At 41.8% G+C, this 18,755-nt stretch overlaps 1 protein-coding gene across 2 annotated transcripts in view; it reads right to left on the bottom strand.

Annotated features, from left to right (window-relative positions):
* Nucleotides 1-18,755, bottom strand: part of kalrna (kalirin RhoGEF kinase a) — a 242,497-nt gene that overhangs the window by 135,260 nt on the left and 88,482 nt on the right. For both annotated transcript variants that reach the window (XM_061842645.1, XM_061842646.1), the window contains exon 15: nucleotides 7,443-7,634. In XM_061842645.1, the coding sequence (XP_061698629.1) occupies nucleotides 7,443-7,634 (192 nt within the window). The remainder of the gene's footprint in view (nucleotides 1-7,442; nucleotides 7,635-18,755) is intronic.

Genomic DNA, 18,755 nt, shown 5'->3' with positions numbered 1-18,755 from the left:
AATTTCCGGCTGATTTGGATGCCAGACAGATCGCTATTTTTTTTTTAAATAAAAGATTAATTTATTTTTTAGGGAGAATTTTGGCGGTAGAGGTCCTCCCTTTGATTTTTTCAATTTAAGGCCTTTTTAGGGGCTTGACCGGTTTTCGCGGATTTTAAGGACTTTTAGGAGCCCCTAAATGCACCTTCGAAAATTTAGGGATTTTTAGGGACTTTTAGGACCGCGTGCGAACCCTGCAGATGAGTATAAGTTGGCTAACCAGAATGCTGCAGGATGGGAATCCATCTTTTTTTGGATAACCCCAAATAAAAATGTTGACAGAATCAACAACGTACATTACAATGTACAGAAACTAGGTAACTATACGCAAGCAGCCTTTCTTGCCATAAGAGAACAACTAGCTTCAACCTCACTCATGGCGTTCCAGAACCGCATAGCGGTCGACATGCTCTTGGCCGACAAGGATGGCGTCTGTTCAATGTTCGGTGACGAGTGTTGTATGTTTATTCTAAATAACACAGCACCTGATTGGTCACCCACAAGGGCCATTCAAGGCCTCCACACCCTGAACCACAAGATGAAGGAGCACTCTGGTGCGAACCCAGTCTGACTGGTGGGAAAAAAATGTTTGGCAAATATCAAAACTTGGTGTTCTCTGTCCTAGTTTCAATAGCTGTGTTTGCAGCTACTCTTACACTGTGTGGATGTTGTTGTATTCCCTGCATAAGGGTATCACTTAACCAACTTATAACCATTGCTATTGCCCCAACAAATTCAGAATTGGCAAAGATATATCCACTATTGGCACAACAGGGTAATGACAGTGGTATTGTTGACCACAATGATGATGTTATGACTTCTCTTCCAGACCTGTTCTCTGATCCAGAAGATTACAAATGATTGGTGCTATATTTTCCTCTCAGTGTAACTTTGCTTTGTTCCAATTAAGAAACTGTTTCTGCCTGCAAGATAGAATGCTTTGCTCTGTTTTAGATAACGGGGCAGCAAATGGATGATAAACATTGGGAAAATGAAGGAATAATTGTGAATATAATTATCATACACCTGCTTCCATAAAGAAATGTTTTGCTCTGCTCTAGATAACGTGGCAGCCGCTTAAACAGGAGATAGCACAAGAACAAGAACATCTAATCATCAGAAATGTTAGAACCAGGAGTACCTGTTGTCTGTTAAAGAAATGATGACGACACATGTACTCTTCAATCTTCCACACACATGCACACACACACATGATTAAAGAAATATACTTTGTTTCCAACTATGTTTTGTTCCCCCGTCTCTTTTTGTAACATCCATGTAAATAAGGAGCGTTTTGAAACCAAATAAATGGAGGAGCTGAGGAGAGGATCATCAAAGAGTGCAGTGGTGAATTGTACGAGAGAGTTCCTCTCCTCTCTCCTCGCGAGTTGTCATACTTGAACTGCTGTCTTTGCTTCCTTTGCTTCCTTTTTAATCCTTTTTAATCAATGTCTAATTGATAAACCTGACAACTTGGGTCAAAATTTTACGATTTTTAATCTTGGCTATCATAGCTATGCCGCTGTCCCAGTGATATTTAGCAGTGTCTCAGGATCACTATAGTTCAGTGCTTCTCAATTACTTTCTGTCACGCCCCCCCAGCAAGAAAACGATTCGCGCCCCTCCACTCTCCGCCGCAACTATAAATATTATCATTTGTCTATAAAATTGTTATAAGTACAGCTCTTCATAACAATGTATCCTTATTAACATTAAAGAAAACAAAAAATAAATTAGAAATAAATATAGTTCAACTGACAACAAAGTATAAGAACAACTTTATTCACTGTTTTTTAGCCTGGAACACAAAAGAGTTTAAGCACATCAATTTTCCTGAAAAAAAAAAATCCTTGTTTGAACTGTAAACATTTTTGTCCTACTTATTGCACCATTTAATAGTGAAAAATAAAATTAAATAAAGTCAATAAATAATAACTTCAAATTCAGTTCAGCAACATTAACTCAGAAGCACCATATACTGTACAAAACACTTTAACTTAATGCCCAAATGTCATCCCTACAAACATTCTAAAATAGATATTGTAATGAAAAATACATATAACATTATTCACTTCAATGTCTATACAAAAAAATAAATGTGAGCAGAGAGCGCGTCATCCATGCGCAAAGTTGCAGAAGTGTCATTCTACGATATCCAAGTGGTCGCCATATTGGCTGCGTCCTCCATCCGTGACGTCACCTGGACATTCGCCAATGAAAATGGGAGACGAACGCGCCCCTTCTGACATGGAAGCTCTTTTCGAAAAGGAGAACACCACACAACCGAGTGAAGTTACTGGGGCAATATTACACTATTGTTTCGAGCCCTCGGGGCAATATTACACTATTGTTTCGAGCTATATTCAGATGATATGCGATCACAGCCAAACCGCATCGCCGTCCGATCCACTTCCACGGCGGTGATAAGCTATTGCGGATGAGCTGGCCGGTGTGGCTTATGACAGAGCCGAGCCGTCTTGCCTTAGGGGGGTGTTCACAGACGCCGCAGTACTGAGCAACACAGTCGAGCCGGGGCGCTTTATGAGCGCACGTGGCTGAGTGACGCATTCTCGGCTGGGTTCTTCAGCGCCGCCCCCGTTCCCAAACGCGCAGCCTTCGCAGAAGCAGTTACCGCTGAACGCGGGGCCTCAGCCGGTGTGGCTGATTTTCTGCGCAGTGGTGGCATATAATGGAGCCAAGCCGTACTGTATTTAGGGGGATGTTGAAAGCCGCTGCAGTACTTGTTGAACACCGTCGAGCCGGGGCGCATTACTGCCTACCTGTTATTTGGAACCCACGAAGTTCTTGTCCTCTGCACCCGTGCAATCCATTTTTCACAATGAACCGGGTGTCTTGCAACCTTAAGAAGGCTAAATCCATTCTCCCGAGTGTTGAAGCAATGTCCAGCAATGCAATGAGCCGGTATTTTGGCTAACACGAAGGAACAACGAGCTACCTTCCCGGAGGTAAAACTAATGGAAAAAAGGAGTCCGTTAGGTGGTGCCTCTGTCCTGTACGTTACTTCCTGCTTCTTCTCGAAAACAAATCCCTGAGAGTATTTTCATGGCGGGAGTTACAAAAAGCTGTATACGTCAAAATCGTGTTTTGTGGTGAAAAAAAACACATGGGCCCATATTGGCTGATGTTTTTTCATTAATAACATACTCAAAATCATCCATTTTATGACAGGAGCCCTTTAATAAACAAAAATTAATAAATCTGCTATGGTGTAGGGTTTTTTGCACTGAGCACTTCTTTTCATCCCTGTTAAAAATTGTGTCATGTTGTCTCTTATGGGTTCATTTATTGTACTTCAGATCCCTTGCTTGGTGCAATAAAAAAAAAAAAAAACTACATCATGGAGCTAATACTCCCTGCACACACTCTGACAACAAGAGCACCACTGCCAACTAGATTCTGACCTGACTTTCAAATCAATTGCTAAATGCCTTTTACCATCTGAAACAAATCTTCAGTACCACGAAAAAGTATTCACTCCTTCCTGATTTCTTTTTTTTATTTTGCACCTGTATCACACACAAAGGTTTCAAATCATCAAACCAAGTTTATCACTCTGAAACAACCCAAGGAAATACAAAATGCAGATTTCAACTGACAATTAAGTTTAGTGAGGAAGAAAAAAAAAGACTTTTCATAAAAAAAAAAATATATATATATATATATATATATATATATATATAGACATACGGCAAAAATAAATTTACACAATTGTCTTAAAAATGAATGTTAAATGCATGAAAAATTCAACTCACCATCATGGATAGGCATTATGCGTTATCCTCTCAAGTAAATGTGCCTCGATGTACCTGGCTATTTCATTTATTCTTCTTATTGAGTTCATCGAAAGCAGTATGTTTTCAACCTTTTTTTATTGCGGCTTCTCTGAAAAGTTTGCTACAAATGCCTTTTATTACAGGCACAATCAGTATTTCCCCAATGGGTTCTTTTCACGTGACGTCTCCCATTGTGGTGCCTTGGACGGCGGTCATTTTTTATCCCTGAGCTCTGTTACTCATACATACGCAAGGTGGACAACATTATTTTCCAACTGCATTTATTGAAGACGTGACTGACAGCACATCAAGCCCAGATTGACTACTAGGCTAATTTGCATATACACATCATGGGACTCAGGAATGCGTCACAAAGGCACAGTATTGTGCCCTTATTCTTTTACTTAGACAGAAATCATGGAGGAGGAGCGGTGGGATCGGACACTTGTCTGCTCAAGACACTTCATAAATTGTTAGTTTAATCTTATTTTTTAATTATTAGGTTGTTGTAGCTAATGAAAATTGCTGCAGTGTGTGCTGAGCTCTGTATATATGGGCACTAACCTGTATGCTAACAAGGAAAACGAAAGGCGGTGGAATATTACCATTTTTTTTAATAGATGCAAAATCCATTTATTCCATGTTTTTTCCAAAAATTAAAACCTGTATATTAGTTCACCACAAGCAAAGCGAAATGTTTATTATTTGCTTAAAATTTGATGACAATGGCAGAAAGACAAATGATTAAACAAATCCAATATTTCACAAAATTCTCGAATCTTTCAAATGACGAACAAAAAAGGATCTTAACTGTAACATTGGCATTCTGATAAGGCTATCACTTAAGCTTGTTAGCTTGGCGAAACGATCAGCATGATGGAGGGTGAAGCCAGGAAGCATGATAGCAGAGCTGGGCACTCATCCACAAAGCCAAGTCTCCATGAAGCACAGAGCCACAGAACGTCCAAAGTCTTTCGTCATTAGACGATATCCGCACTTTCGAAGGCGGACTTGTATCCCGGATCGTGAGCCTCTTCATCGTGGGGCTTTGAAGAGCATGCCGACTACCAACTCTGGAAAAAGCTTCAGTGAATTGGCAAGAGTTGTGAAAAAAAAGTCAGAAGAAAAGTCAGAAGGCTCTCTTATGGTTAGCAAGTCCTCTCTTGGGTACTTGAGCCGTGAGACGCCCGTGAAAAACACAAACAGTAACTGCTACAACACTGGTAGGTGTTAGGTAGGGAGATTAAATGGCGGTGCGCAGTGGTGCATGGGTAATTCACCAAAAAATGTGACATCAGTGAAAACAACCCATAGTAGACAACTTTTTAGCTTTAGCAATGCGTTCCGGGACCACAAATGATGTTTTTAGCGCTGACACATTTGTTCAAGTAATGGCCTCTAATAACTTTTTCTGTTCTTCATCTTCCAGTTTTCTTCTTTTAAAAATATTCTCAGTGCTTTTCTTTTAATGCTGCGTGTATTGTCTCCATGTGGCAGTGCAGTTTTGATGATTTCATGGCTTCATTAACAAGTCACTCACCGCATATTACAAAGAGTGGGTGTGGGGCTTGTGAATCACCTGTTGCGATGAACCAGTAACACAGATAGGAACTTGTTATTTCTTTCAAATACAGCTTTCTTTTTGCAGGAAGTCTGTGACACCTCTGTTTTCTCATCGTTCTCTTGTATACCCTTTTCAAAGAAACTCTCGTGTGAACTTTTTGTGGTTCATTTTACGAGGGTTAGCTTGGATTGCTGATGCAAGAAAAAGAGGTGCAAACGAGTCAAACGCGGAAATAAAACTAGGGCATAAGTGGCTGTCTTTCAAAATGAGACACCTGTAAGAAAGGCCCGGCACAAAATGATCTACGCACAGGTACCTGTCCTGGGCCCAGTGGTTGAGGACCACTGATATAAACCACATTGAGTTACGTTATGTATAAAATGCGCTATATAAATTAATCTCCTTTGCTTTACTTAGCTTTATTTCCACTTTTCAATGACATTTCTTGCACTGTAAGCTGTTTTAATACTAATTTTAATTTCACGTTTTTTTTCTTTCTTTTAAATGTTTTATTTCTGTGTACTGTTGAAACCCGGTTGAAAAATTTCTACAGTTAAAAGTTAAAATAAATAAAGTGTCAATTAGGTTATAGGTTTTCTTTATACAAGGTCGTGGAATATTTGTTAAAGTGTGTGATGAATTCATTTTCTTTTGGAGGGATTTTTCTTTAAATGTGTTTTTTTTAATTTGTAACAAATATTTTGTTTGTCATTTTAGTGTTGTAAACAGTGTTTAAGAAGAATAGGAAGTGATGTTGAAGAGAGAGAAGCGGGAGAGAAAATAAGTGTGTGAGAAAGCTGGACGAAATGCAAAGTACTGGTTGTTTGAGGAAAAGGGAAGTTAAAGGTCAAGTCTCATTCCTACAAACATTCTAAAATAGATATTGTCATGAAAAATACATGTAACATTATTCACTTCAATGTCCATACGAACAAATAAATGTGAGCGAAGAGCGCGTCATCCATGCGCAAAGTTGCAGAAAGTGTCATTCTACGGCATCCAAGTGGTCGCCATATTGGCTGCATCCTCTGTCCGTGACGTCACCCGGACATTCGCCAATGAAAACACGTAGTGCACCCTACTATGGGAGACGAACACGCCCCTTCTGACACGGAAGCTCTTTTTTGAAGAAGAAAACACCTTACAACTGAGTGAAGTTACTGGGGCAATATTACACTATTGTTTCGAGCCATATTTAGATGGTATGCGATCCAGCCAAACTGCCTCCTCGTCTCATCCACTTCCGCGCCAGACATGAGCCATCGTGGCCTGGTGCCGCGACATGCTGCTAAGCCGGCTGCCGGCCTTGTCGGCTGGGGTGGCTCATTTTCGGACGTGGCTTATCATGACGCTGAGCGCTTCATGGCGTTGTTCACAGCTGCCACCGTCTGCAATGAACAACACCGCCAAGCCGGGGCGCTTACGGCGTTGTCGTCGCACGCTGGCGAGCCGACACAGCAGCCTTCGCTTGTGTATGACTACATTTTCTTTGCTTTGCTCCCTAGTTACACATTATTGCCGACAATTTGGAGAAATGACTTTCAGGGTGGGTGGAAGGTTCCTTGTGTCTCAGAGTGTATGAAAGTGCATGTGTGTGTGCGTGCGTGCGTGCGTGTAGGTGTGTGTATGTGTGTGCATCCAAATTGAAAATTTCAAAGCTGCTGCAGAGTGCAAACTCCGCTTCCTCATGAAGAAACAAAATCCAAGAAGCATCATTTGGGACTGTTCGCTACAACTTGCTTTTAGTGGAGTAGTCATCAGTTTGCTCCAAGTATCAGCATGTGCAAGAACACAATAGCACATCTTAGCATTATCGTGTGTTGGCATTAGCACACATTAACACACATTAATAGTAAATTGGGGAGTAGGGTTAGAACAAAACAGTACAGGATCATTGTTTGAACAAAAATCCATCTAAATGCAAAAAGGTAAAGCATGTAATAACCAAGTGGACCACAGAGGTCCCCTCTTTGAATGTCATGGCTTCGTGTGCAATGAACAACAGCAACAACACCCACTGAGAGGGTGCAAATGTATTGTCTCACCTCTTTGGTGTGCATGTGGAAGGACACAGACATGTCAAGCAGCAGCTTCCTGTGCTCAACGCGGCGTACAAAGTCTTGTATTCGAACCTCCAGGTGACGCGCCGCCTTGTAGATCTCCTCCGGATCGCACTCACCCGTCTGGGCCAGTTGCTCAGCCGCTTCCAGCAACTTGTCTGCATTAGTGTATGTGTTCTGGAAGGGAAACATAAATTAAGTTCTTTGATTGATGTTTATTTTCCAGAATATGTGTCTCATCTAAAATCAACATGCTTCCTTAACACTATTGAAAATTTTTCACAAGTTGATTCAATTGCATCAAATGTACTGCAGATAATAAATAACTATTTTTAGTCAAGGTAATTTCCTTATGGCTTGAAAATGGTAGTGATCACATCTTAAAAAAGGTGTATTTGGATGGCTGCGATTGGCTGGCAACCAGTTCAGGATATAGCCCAGGGGTCGGGAACCTTTTCGACTGAGAGAACCATGAAAGCCAAATATTTTAAAATGTCATTTCAAAAGAGCCATACAGTATTTTAAAAACCAAACACAGGTGTATTTGTGCATTTATGTAAGACCAACATTTTTGGAGTACAATAAGTCTCTGAATTCTTTTAAATAACATTGTTGTGATGTTGCTAACCAATGATGACAAAAGTACTTATTCCAAGTAATGCGATTTTTGCTGCTTCATACGTCGTTAGCTTAAGCTTTATGCAGGCATTGAGACTTCCATCCATTTATTGTGAACGTAATTCAATTTGATTTGCCATCATAATGGTACGATGGTGAACGCTTCTTGAGGACAACGGCATATCTTTTATTTGTTTTATGATCTTGTCTTCATGCAAAGTTGTCAAAATGTTTATTGGCAACATCGAGGACAAATGCTTTGGGATACTCTCCATTGTGATTCTAGACACACAGCAGAAGCCTCCCTCTCCACAAAGGCTGTCCATTCTTGTTGTAAACGTCGGTACTCCTCATGTTTTTTTTTTTGAGTGACCTTTGTCAAAAGCGTTTTCATAATTAGTTGCCAATAAGTTGTTCCAACACGATCGGCATTTGACCCTGCACCTGTGGACATCGACAGCCACACTAAACTACAGCAACTCCACTCGGACAAACATTCTTTGCATCATTTGCGTTGCCCGCACGACCGAAATCACATGTACAGTATGTTGTTATGAGGGCTCCACAAGCCATATGATACCACCAAAAGAGCCAGGTATTGCTCGCGAGCTATAGGTTCCTGACCCCAGATGTAGCCAGTCTCTCGCTCGCAGTTAGCTGGGATACATAATATCCAGCATATTCGAGACCTTAGTGAGGATAAGTGGTGTAGAAAATGGATGGATGGAAATTGGATGGGACAGTAATAAGTAATTAGAGGCCCATATCGAATCTTCTTTATTCAAAATGTACGTTGTATCTTGCAGTGATAATAGAATATCATGTTTTATAGATGTGGCACAACTTCATATTTCATTGTCATCACATGACTACAGTCCTTGACTTGTTGATGTCTAAGTTTTCTCCAGCTCAAATCAGACAAGACTGTGGGCTAAATAAAAGATTAAAGATTAGGGCTCACCTTAATTCCATCCCACAAAAGGTACCAAATCAAGCCAGAAACCTCGGGGTCATGATTGACACAGACCTCAGCTTTAACAACAACCGGAAAGCAGTTACTAAATCTGGATATTACCAACTAACAAACATTGCGAGAATCAAGTGTTCCATGTATAGAAAAGACAGAGAAACTTGTTCATGTATTTATTTTCAGTAGGTTAGATTATTGTAATGGGGTCTTTACTGGTTTAAACAACAAATCAATCAACCAGCCTCAACTGATCCAGAATGCTTCTGCCAAACTCTCACGAGGAAATTGGACCATATTACACCGGTCCTTTAATCCTGGCTCTGTCTTCCTGTTAGTCAATGGATAAAGTTCAATATCTTACTCTTGGTCTACAAAGCACTCACAAGTCTCAGATAAAAATACCAACCGGGACTTTTTTTTCCATATGAAACATGCCAAATAATTAGGTCAATAAAGACAGGCTTATTGTTTGTTCCCAGAATTAGAATTAAAAATAGTAAAGCAGCATTGAGAAATTATAGTCGTCTGTGGAACACACGTCTGGAATATCTGCAGTCTGCTCACAAAGTTGGCTTAAGGCCTGAAAACCAGACGGTTTATTGTAAATTTAAAACTGGTTAGCAGACTTCCTGCGAATGATGCGGTGATAAGCATAATTACAGGTTGATAACATATTGTTTGAAGCCACACTTGCTGAAATATTGCTTGCATTGTGGCTGGTGTCGTACAAAAGTTAAATGCATGTACATCATTTATCTATGGAAATATGATAGTTGTGAATTCATTGATTTTCTCAAACTCTTATTGTTTACTGTTGAAACATGAAATAAGAACGTTCAATCAAAATTGCAAAAAGTATTGTCTTTGGTTTAATGTGCTTAACTGGTCAACACTGCTGACAGTGATGTCATGATGAAAATAAAAGAAATTTTCAATCTCATTGGAAAGGAAGAAAAAAAAAACAGAGAGCAAGAAATAAGAGTTAAAGAAAAGTGACTAAAAAAAAACTCATGATCCAGTTTAATGACATATACTGTTAATGCACACACAAATAAGAACAATGGCTCTTATAGCGTATAGATCTAGTTATTTGAAATGTTGATTCATGTTTGTGACAGTATTTCACCCTGTGTGTGCGTAAAATGAGAATGGCAGAAAGTTAAATCTCTTTTAAGGCAAATGAATCATTGTGGTTCTGTTTTCTTATTTATGAACGATCACAGCTGGATGTCCGTGTCCTTCCTCTGCTTCATAGGCACACATCAGGTGTCAGCCTTTTTAGATGGGATGAGACAAGTTATCATCTGAATGTTCCCTCGTGTAGGGGAAGGATTAGTCAGACGATAAAGATTATAATTTACAGGCGATTAATACTTTGTGCTGCATGAATGGTTTAGTATAGGGTTAAGGGATTATTGCAGATTTAGAATAATCCATGTCAAGTGAATACAAAAAGTGATGGTCAGAGACAGAAAGGTTGCCATGACAACAGATTAGAGACGAAAGTGGACTTTTGTGAAAATTCCTGAAAATACAAATGCGAGCACGAGGAGTCGGGGGGCATTCTCCCCCCGGATGGGAAATTTTTGAAAAAATGGAAGGCTGTGGTGCATTCTGGCAATATCTGCAAAAATTGAAAGTAAAATTTCCAAGTCCTGACCTCCAAAAAAATTGGGCAGAAATTCCCCAAGGGCCAAGCCCAGATTTTTTTTACCCCCCATCCCCCTATCACTGGATAGTACAAAATCACATTTGTCATTAAAATATGCTTAAAATATGTCATTTTATCTGAAGACAAATGAATTAAATGAACTATTCAGTAAAAAGACAAATGCAGCCCTATGGGTGCACAAACCAGTGCAATCTGTAGGCCGGTCCCAAGCCCGGATAAATGCAGAGGGTTGCGTCAGGAAGGGCATCCAGCGTAAAAACTGTGCCAAACAAATATGAGCATTCATCTAAAGAATCCCATACCGGATCGGTCGTGGCCCGGGTTAACAACGCCCGCCCCCGGCACTGCTAACCTGCAGGGCGTCGGTGGAAATTCAGCTACTGTGGGTCGAAGACAAAGAAGAGGAGGAAACCGGATCCAGCGTCAGAAGAAAAAGAGGAATGCACAGAGCCTACAACTGAGTGTAGGGACTTTGAATGTTGGGACTATGACAGGAAAATCTCAGGAGTTGGTTGACATGATGATTAGGAGAAAGGTTGATATTCTGTGCAACCAAGAGAGCAGGTGGAAAGGTAGTAAGGCTAGACGTTTAGGAGCAGGGTTTAAATTATTCTACCACAGAGTAGATGGGAAGAGAAATGGAGTAGGGGTTATTTTAAAGGAAGAGCTGGCTAAGAATGTCTTGGAGGTGAAAAGAGTATCAGATCGAGTGATGAGACAAAAATTTGAAATAGAGGGTGTTATGTATAATGTGGTTAGCGGCTATGCCCCACAGGGAGGATGTGACCTAGAGTTGAAAGAGAAATTCTGGAAAGAACTAGATGAAGTAGTTCTGAGCATCCCAGACAGCGAGAGAGTTGTGATTGGTGCAGATTGTAATGGACATATTGGTAAAGGAAACAGGGGCGATGAAGAAGTGATGGGTAAGTACGGCATCCAGGAAAGGAACTTTGAGGGAAAGATGGTGGTGGACTTTGCAAAAAGGATGGAGCTGGCTGTAGTGAACACTTATTTCCAGAAGAGGGAGGAACATATAGTGACCTACAATAGCGGAGGTATAAGCACGCAGGTGGATTATATTTTGTGCAGACGATGTAATCTGAAGGAGGTTACTGACTGTAAAGTAGTGGTAGGGGAGAGTGTAGCTCGACAGCATAGGATGGTAGTGTGTAGGAAGACTCTGGTGGTGGGTAGGAAGACAAAGGTACAGCAGAGAACCATGTGGTGGAAGCTGAGAAAGGAAGAATGTTGTGTGGCCTTTCGGAAAGAGGTGAGACAGGCTCTCGATGGACAGCAGAAGCTCCCGGAAGACTGGACTCCGACAGCCAAGGTAATCAGAGAGACAGGCAGGAGAGTATTTGGTGTGTCTTTTGGTAGGAAAGGGGAGAAGGAGACTTGGTGGTGGAACCCCAAAATACAGGGAGTCATACAAGGAAAGAGATTAGCAAAGAAGAAGTGGGATACTGAGAGGACTGAGGAAAGGCGAAAGGAGTAAATAGATATGCGACGAAGGGCAACGGTAGAGGTGGCAAAGGCTAAACAAGAAGCATATGAAGACATGTACACCAGGTTGGACACGAAAGAAGGAGAAAAGGATCTCTACAGGTCGGCCAGAGGGATAGAGATGGTAAGGATGTGCAGCAGGTAAGGGTGATTAAGGATAGAGATGGAAATGTGTTGACTGGTGCCAGTAGTGTGCTAAAAAGATGGAAAGAATAATTTGAGAAGTTGATGAATGAAGAAAATGAGAGAGAAGGAAGAGTAGAAGAGGCAAGTGTGAAGGACCAGGAAGTGGCAATGATTAGTAAGGGGGAAGTCAGAAAGGCACTACAAAGGATGAAAATTGGAAAGGTAGTTGGTCCTGATGACATACCGGTAGAGGTATGGATGCAATTTGGAGATGGCTGTGGAGTTTTTGGCCAACTTATTCAACAGAATACTAGCGGGCGAAAAGATGCCTTAAGAATGGAGGAAAAGTGTTCTAGTTCCCATTTTTAAGAACAAAGGCGATGTTCAGAGCTGTGGCAATTATAGAGGAATAAAGTTGATGAGCCACACAATGAAGTTATGGGAAAGAGTAGTGGAGGGTAGACTCAGGACAGAAGTAAGTATCTGCGAGCAACAGTATGGTTTCATGCCTAGAAAGAGTACCACAGATGCATTATTTGCCTTGGGATGCTAGTGGAAAAGTACAGAGAAGGTCAGAAGGAGTTACATTGTGTCTTTGTGGATCTAGAGAAAGCCTATGACAGAGTACCAAGAGAGGAATTGTGGTACTGCATGTGTAAGTCTGGTTTGGCAAATAAGTATGTTAAAATTGTACAGGACATGTATGATGGCAGCAGAACAATGGTGAGGTGTGCCTTAGGTGTGACAGAAGAATTTAAGGTGGAGGTGGGACTGCATCAGGGATCAGCTCTGAGCCCCTTCCTGTTTGCAGTGGTAACGGATAGGCTGACAGATGAGGTTAGACTGAAATCCCCTGGGACCATGATGTTCGCAGATGATATTGTGATATCCAGTGAAAGCAGGGAGCATGCAGAGGAACAATTAGAAAGCTGTAGACATGCACTGGAAAGGAGAGGAATGAAGATTAGCCGAAGTAAAACAGAATATATGTGCGTGAATGAGAAAAGTAGAGGGGGAAGAGTGAGGCTACAGGGAGAAGAGATAGCGAGGGTGGACGACTTCAAATACTTGGCGTCAACAATTCAGAGCAATGGAGAGTGTGGTCAGGAAGTGAAGAAACGGGTCCAAGCAGGTTGGAACAGCTGGAGAAAGGTGTCTGGTGTGTTACGTGACAGAAGAGTGTCTGCTAGGATGAAGGGCAAAGTTTACAAAACAGTGGTGAGGCCGGCCATGATGTACGGATTAGAGACGGTGGCACTGAAGAAATTACAGTAAGCTGAACTGGAGGTGGCAGAAATGAAGATGTTGAGGTTCTCGCTCGGAGTGACTAGGTTGGATAGGATTAGAAATGAGCTCATTCGAGGGACAGCCAAAGCTGGATGTTTTGGAGACAAGATTCGAGAGAGCAGACTTCGATGGTTTGGACACGTTCAGAGGCGAGAGAGTGAGTATATTGGTAAAAGGATGCTGAGGATGGAGCTCCCAGGCAAAAGAGCGAGAGGAAGACCAAAGAGAAGGTTTATGGATGTGGTGAGGGAAGACATGAAGGCAGTTGGGGTTAGAGAGGAAGATGCAGAAGATAGGCTAAGATGGCAAAAGATGACACGCTGTGGCGACCCCTAACGGGACAAGCCGAAAGGAAAAGAAGAAGAAGATTCAGTAAAAAGACAAAAACTAAGACCCAATTTTGGTCTTAGTTTTTGCCTTTTCCCCAATTTATACATATTATAGATAAAGAATATACACGAAAATTATCCTAGAATTTCTACATGTTAAAGAAGTTGATCTGTTGTAATTACTATTAACGTTTAAGTCTCAAACTTGTTACGTCGCGTTGTACTGATACACTCGATCACATTGCTCACTATCTTATATATAGATCAAATAGTATAATCAGTTTCTTTTAATATTTTGATACACACATGCAGCCCTATGGGGGCACAAACCAGTGCAATCTGTAGGCCGGTCCCAAGCCCGGATAAATGCAGAGGGTTGCGTCAGGAAGGGCATCCGGCGTAAAAACTGTGCCAAACAAATATGAGCGTTCATCTAAAGAATCCCATACCGGATCGGTCGTGGCCCGGGTTAACAACGCCCGCCCCCGGCACTGCTAACCTGCAGGGCGTCGGTGGAAATTCAGCTACTGTGGGTCGAAGACAAAGAGGAGGAGGAAACCGGATCCAGCGTCAGAAGAAAAAAAGGAATGCACAGAGCCTACAACTGAGTGTAGGGACTTTGAATGTTGGGACTATGACAGGAAAAGCTCAGGAGTTGGTTGACATGATGATTAGGAGAAAGGTTGATATTCTGTGCATCCAAGAGAGCAGGTGGAAAGGTAGTAAGGCTAGAAGTTTGGGAACAGGGTTTAAATTATTCTACCACGGAGTAGATGGGAAGAGAAATGGAGTAGTATATAATACAGGGAGTCATACAAGGAAAGAGATTAGCGAAGAAGAAGTGGGATACTGAGAGGACTGAGGAGAGGCGAAAGGAGTACATCGAGATGCGACGTAGGGCAAAGGTAGAGGTGGCAAAGGCTAAACAAGAGGCATATGAAGACATGTACACCAGGTTGGACACGAAAGAAGGAGAAAAGGTTCTCTACAGGTTGGCCAGACAGAGGGATAGAGATGGGAAGGATGTGCAGCAGGTAAGGGTGATTAAGGATAGAGATGTAAATGTGTTGACTGGTGCCAGTAGTGTGTTAAATAGATGGAATGAATAGTTTGAGAAGTTGATGAATGAAGAAAATGAGAGAGAAGGAAGAGTTGAAGAGGCAAGTGTGAAGGACCAGGAAGTGGCAATGATTACTAAGGGGGAAGTCAGAAAGGCACTACAAAGGATGAAAAATGGAAAGGCAGTTGGTCCTGATGACATACCGGTGGAGGTATGGAAGCAATTTGGAGAGATGGCTGTGGAGTTTTTGACCAACTTATTCAACAGAATACTAGCGGGCGAAAAGATGCCTGAAGAATGGAGGAAAAGTGTTCTAGTTCCCATTTTTAAGAACAAAGGGGATGTTCAGAGCTGTGGGAACTATAGAGGAATAAAGTTGATGAGCCACACAATGAAGTTATGGGAAAGAGTAGTGGAGGGTAGACTCAGGACAGAAGTAAGTATCTGCGAGCAACAGTATGGTTTCATGCCTAGAAAGAGTACCACAGATGCATTATTTGCCTTGAGGATGCTCGTGGAAAAGTACAGAGAAGGTCAGAAGGAGCTACATTGTGTCTTTGTGGATCTAGAGAAAGCCTATGACAGAGTACCAAGAGAGGAACTATGGTACTGCATGCGTAAGTCTGGTGTGGCAGAGAAGTATGTTAAAATAGTACAGGACATGTATGATGGCAGCAGAACAATGGTGAGGTGTGCCTTAGGTGTGACAGAGGAATTTAAGGTGGAGGTGGGACTGCATCAGGGATCAGCTCTGAGCCCCTTCCTGTTTGCAGTGGTAATGGATAGGCTGACAGATGAGGTTAGACTGGAATCCCCTTGGACCATGATGTTCGCAGATGATATTGTGATATGCAGTGAAAGCAGGGAGCATGCAGAGGAACAATTGGAAAGATGGAGACATGCACTGGAAAGGAGAGGAATGAAGATTAGCCAAAGTAAAACAGAATATATGTGCGTGAATGAGAAAAGTAGAGGGGGAAGAGTGAGGCTACAGGGAGAAAAGATAGCGAGGGTGGACGACTTCAAATACTTGGGGTCAACAATACAGAGCAATGGAGAGTGTGGTCAGGAAGTGAAGAAACGGGTCCAAGCAGGTTGGAACAGCTGGCGAAAGGTGTCTGGTGTGTTATGTGACAGAAGAGTGTCTGCTAGGATGAAGGGCAAACTTTACAAAACAGTGGTGTGGCCGGCCATGATGTACGGATTAGAGACAGTGGCACTGAAGAAACAACAGGAATCTGAACTGGAGGTGGCAGAAATGAAGATGTTGAGGTTCTCGCTCGGAGTGACCAGGTTGGATAGGATTAGAAATGAGCTCATTAGAGGGACAGCCAAAGCTGGATGTTTTGGAGACAAGATTCGAGAGAGCAGACTTCGATGGTTTGGACATGTTCAGAGGCGACAGAGTGAGTATATTGGTAGAAGGATGCTGAGGATGGAGCTCCCAGGCAAAAGAGCGAGAGGAAGACCAAAGAGAAGGTTTATGGATGTGGTGAGGGAAGACATGAGGGCAGTTGGGGTTAGAGAGGAAGATGCAGGAGATAGGCTAAGATGGCAAAAGATGACACGCTGTGGCGACCCCTAACGGGACAAGCCGAAAGGAAAAGAAGAAAGAAGAAGTCACTCAAGATTTGTAACATGTACGGGTGTGTTCAGTCATGCTCGCAGATAAAGTGGCCTTAAAATAACCTAGTGGATTAATATAACATAACTGTAAATTAAAAATAAAATAAACAAGTACATAACTAAAATAGAAAACTAAAATTTAAAACTCTCTCTTTAAAAATGATAATTTCCAATTTCAACTGATATTAGTAGAACATGATAAAACGGTATTTAAAAAATTTAATCAATAATCAATAAATTGATCTGCCAAACTTGATCTGAAGACAAGTTAAATGCACTGGCCTGTCAAGGAATAAACACGAACGGTCTATACTATATATAGGTGTATATACTATACTCGCAATGTTTTGAAAATGCTGAAAGTTTAGTTCAACATAATCGGCGTTCGTGGCAGCAAGCTAGCAATACATTGGAACAAACATGCCCGTCGGCAATCGTGACGTATTGTTGGTGGGGCACGTACCATGGGACTGCAGTAAATAGGAGGCTGGCTTGCTAGAACGCGCCTTTATGTGCATGCGCTCGACGTATTGTCCAGACCTGAGTCAAGCGACTAGGTGGATGCTCGGCTAATGGGTTTTTTTTTACGCCCTCACACTGCGTCGCGATTGACGCAATGAGCACCCCTGGTGTAACTGTATTTCCTTTGACATGCCTCATGATGTTGATGACTGTCGACGTAAATACGCTCGGATTACGTTTAGCAGTTCTGAACATGACCTTTCGAACTTGCTCCGTACATGCTCAGTACGGTGTTAAATAATCATCCATATGTTCTCATTTTGTTCAAACTGTAGTTGGTTACACATCACCACCAAGGTTGTACCTTTGAACTCATTGTGTTGATGTAATCAGTCTAACTTGATGTAATCAATCTAACAAATGTAAACAATCAAACAGTCTGACACGTCTTAGTTTATGTGTCGCAAGCCTTCAATGGTTGTGACACACTCACACACACACTCATTATGTGATTCACTGAATAAAAAGAAGCTGCAAGGAGACACAAGTTGGAGTTGGTTGGAAGCAGGGAAGTCATGTCACTCCCCTTGCAGGAAGTAACACTTGAAGCCTTGTCTGTTCGCCTTCTTTTAATAGAGTCAAGCTTTTAAACCTGACAACGGTTAACTTGCATTTCCTATTTCCGGGTGAATACCAGTTGTTTTTTGAAGCAGCCTTGTTTAGTTAACAACGTTTATGAAATACACACGTAAATTAATGTCAAGACCACACAAGATAAGCAACGTCTTGAGAGAATGCGAGGGGAGGGGCGTTCCTGTTACTAGTGTTAGTGGCTCAACATGCCTATGATCGTGAAAGGAAAACAACGAACTCAAACGCATGTTCGTTCAATGTTGTCAACTAATATCCGGATTATTTTTAGGCAATTTTTCCTCAATTTTCAGGAGCAATTTTCATGAAAATTTAAAAATCCAGAATTCCGAGAAAATCCGGAGGACTTTCATCACTGAACAGATACAAATAAATCCAACCCTAACCCGTTAAAGCAGTGCTTCCCAAACTATTTTTGGCATAACCCTCCTTTTGGTGATGAAATCTTCTCCTGCACACCCCTGCTTTAAATGTTTTCACCAGGGTGGGGGTTGGAGGGGGTGCTGAAACTATCCCCCCAGTCATGACACCGCGCCCAACCCAATTCGAAAACCACTGCTTTAAGGCCAGTAAAATGTCATTGATGAGGAAAACTGAAAATATTCCCATGTTGTCGACATTATTGTTTAGCACAGGTGTAGCCAACCCATGGCTCTCGAGCCGCATGCAGCTCTTTACCTCCTTTCGTGCGGCAACTGTGAAGGCACGAAAGGATATCGAAGTTCTGTTTATGGGCATGTGCTAATACGCGCTATGGTTGACTTCATTATGGTAGTTGCAAGCGATGCTGCTTGCGTTTAATTCAGTATTGGTGTGAGTTTATTACGGATGTTATGGGTATTGTCACAACAAACTCAGTGTGTGTGTGCATAAGCGTCATTGGATAAATGAGACAGGACTCCGCAGTGTGTGCAGCGGGAGGGTGAGATGGAAAAGAAAGCATGATGGCAACCGGGGAAGAGTGGCTTTATTATTCCCACCACCTAACTCAGCT

The sequence above is a fragment of the Syngnathoides biaculeatus genome, chromosome 14 (assembly GCF_019802595.1).
Source record: "Syngnathoides biaculeatus isolate LvHL_M chromosome 14, ASM1980259v1, whole genome shotgun sequence".
Classification (NCBI taxonomy): domain Eukaryota; kingdom Metazoa; phylum Chordata; class Actinopteri; order Syngnathiformes; family Syngnathidae; genus Syngnathoides; species Syngnathoides biaculeatus.
The sequence above is the reverse complement of the archived record's forward strand: the minus strand, read 5'-3'. Positions and strand labels throughout refer to the sequence as shown.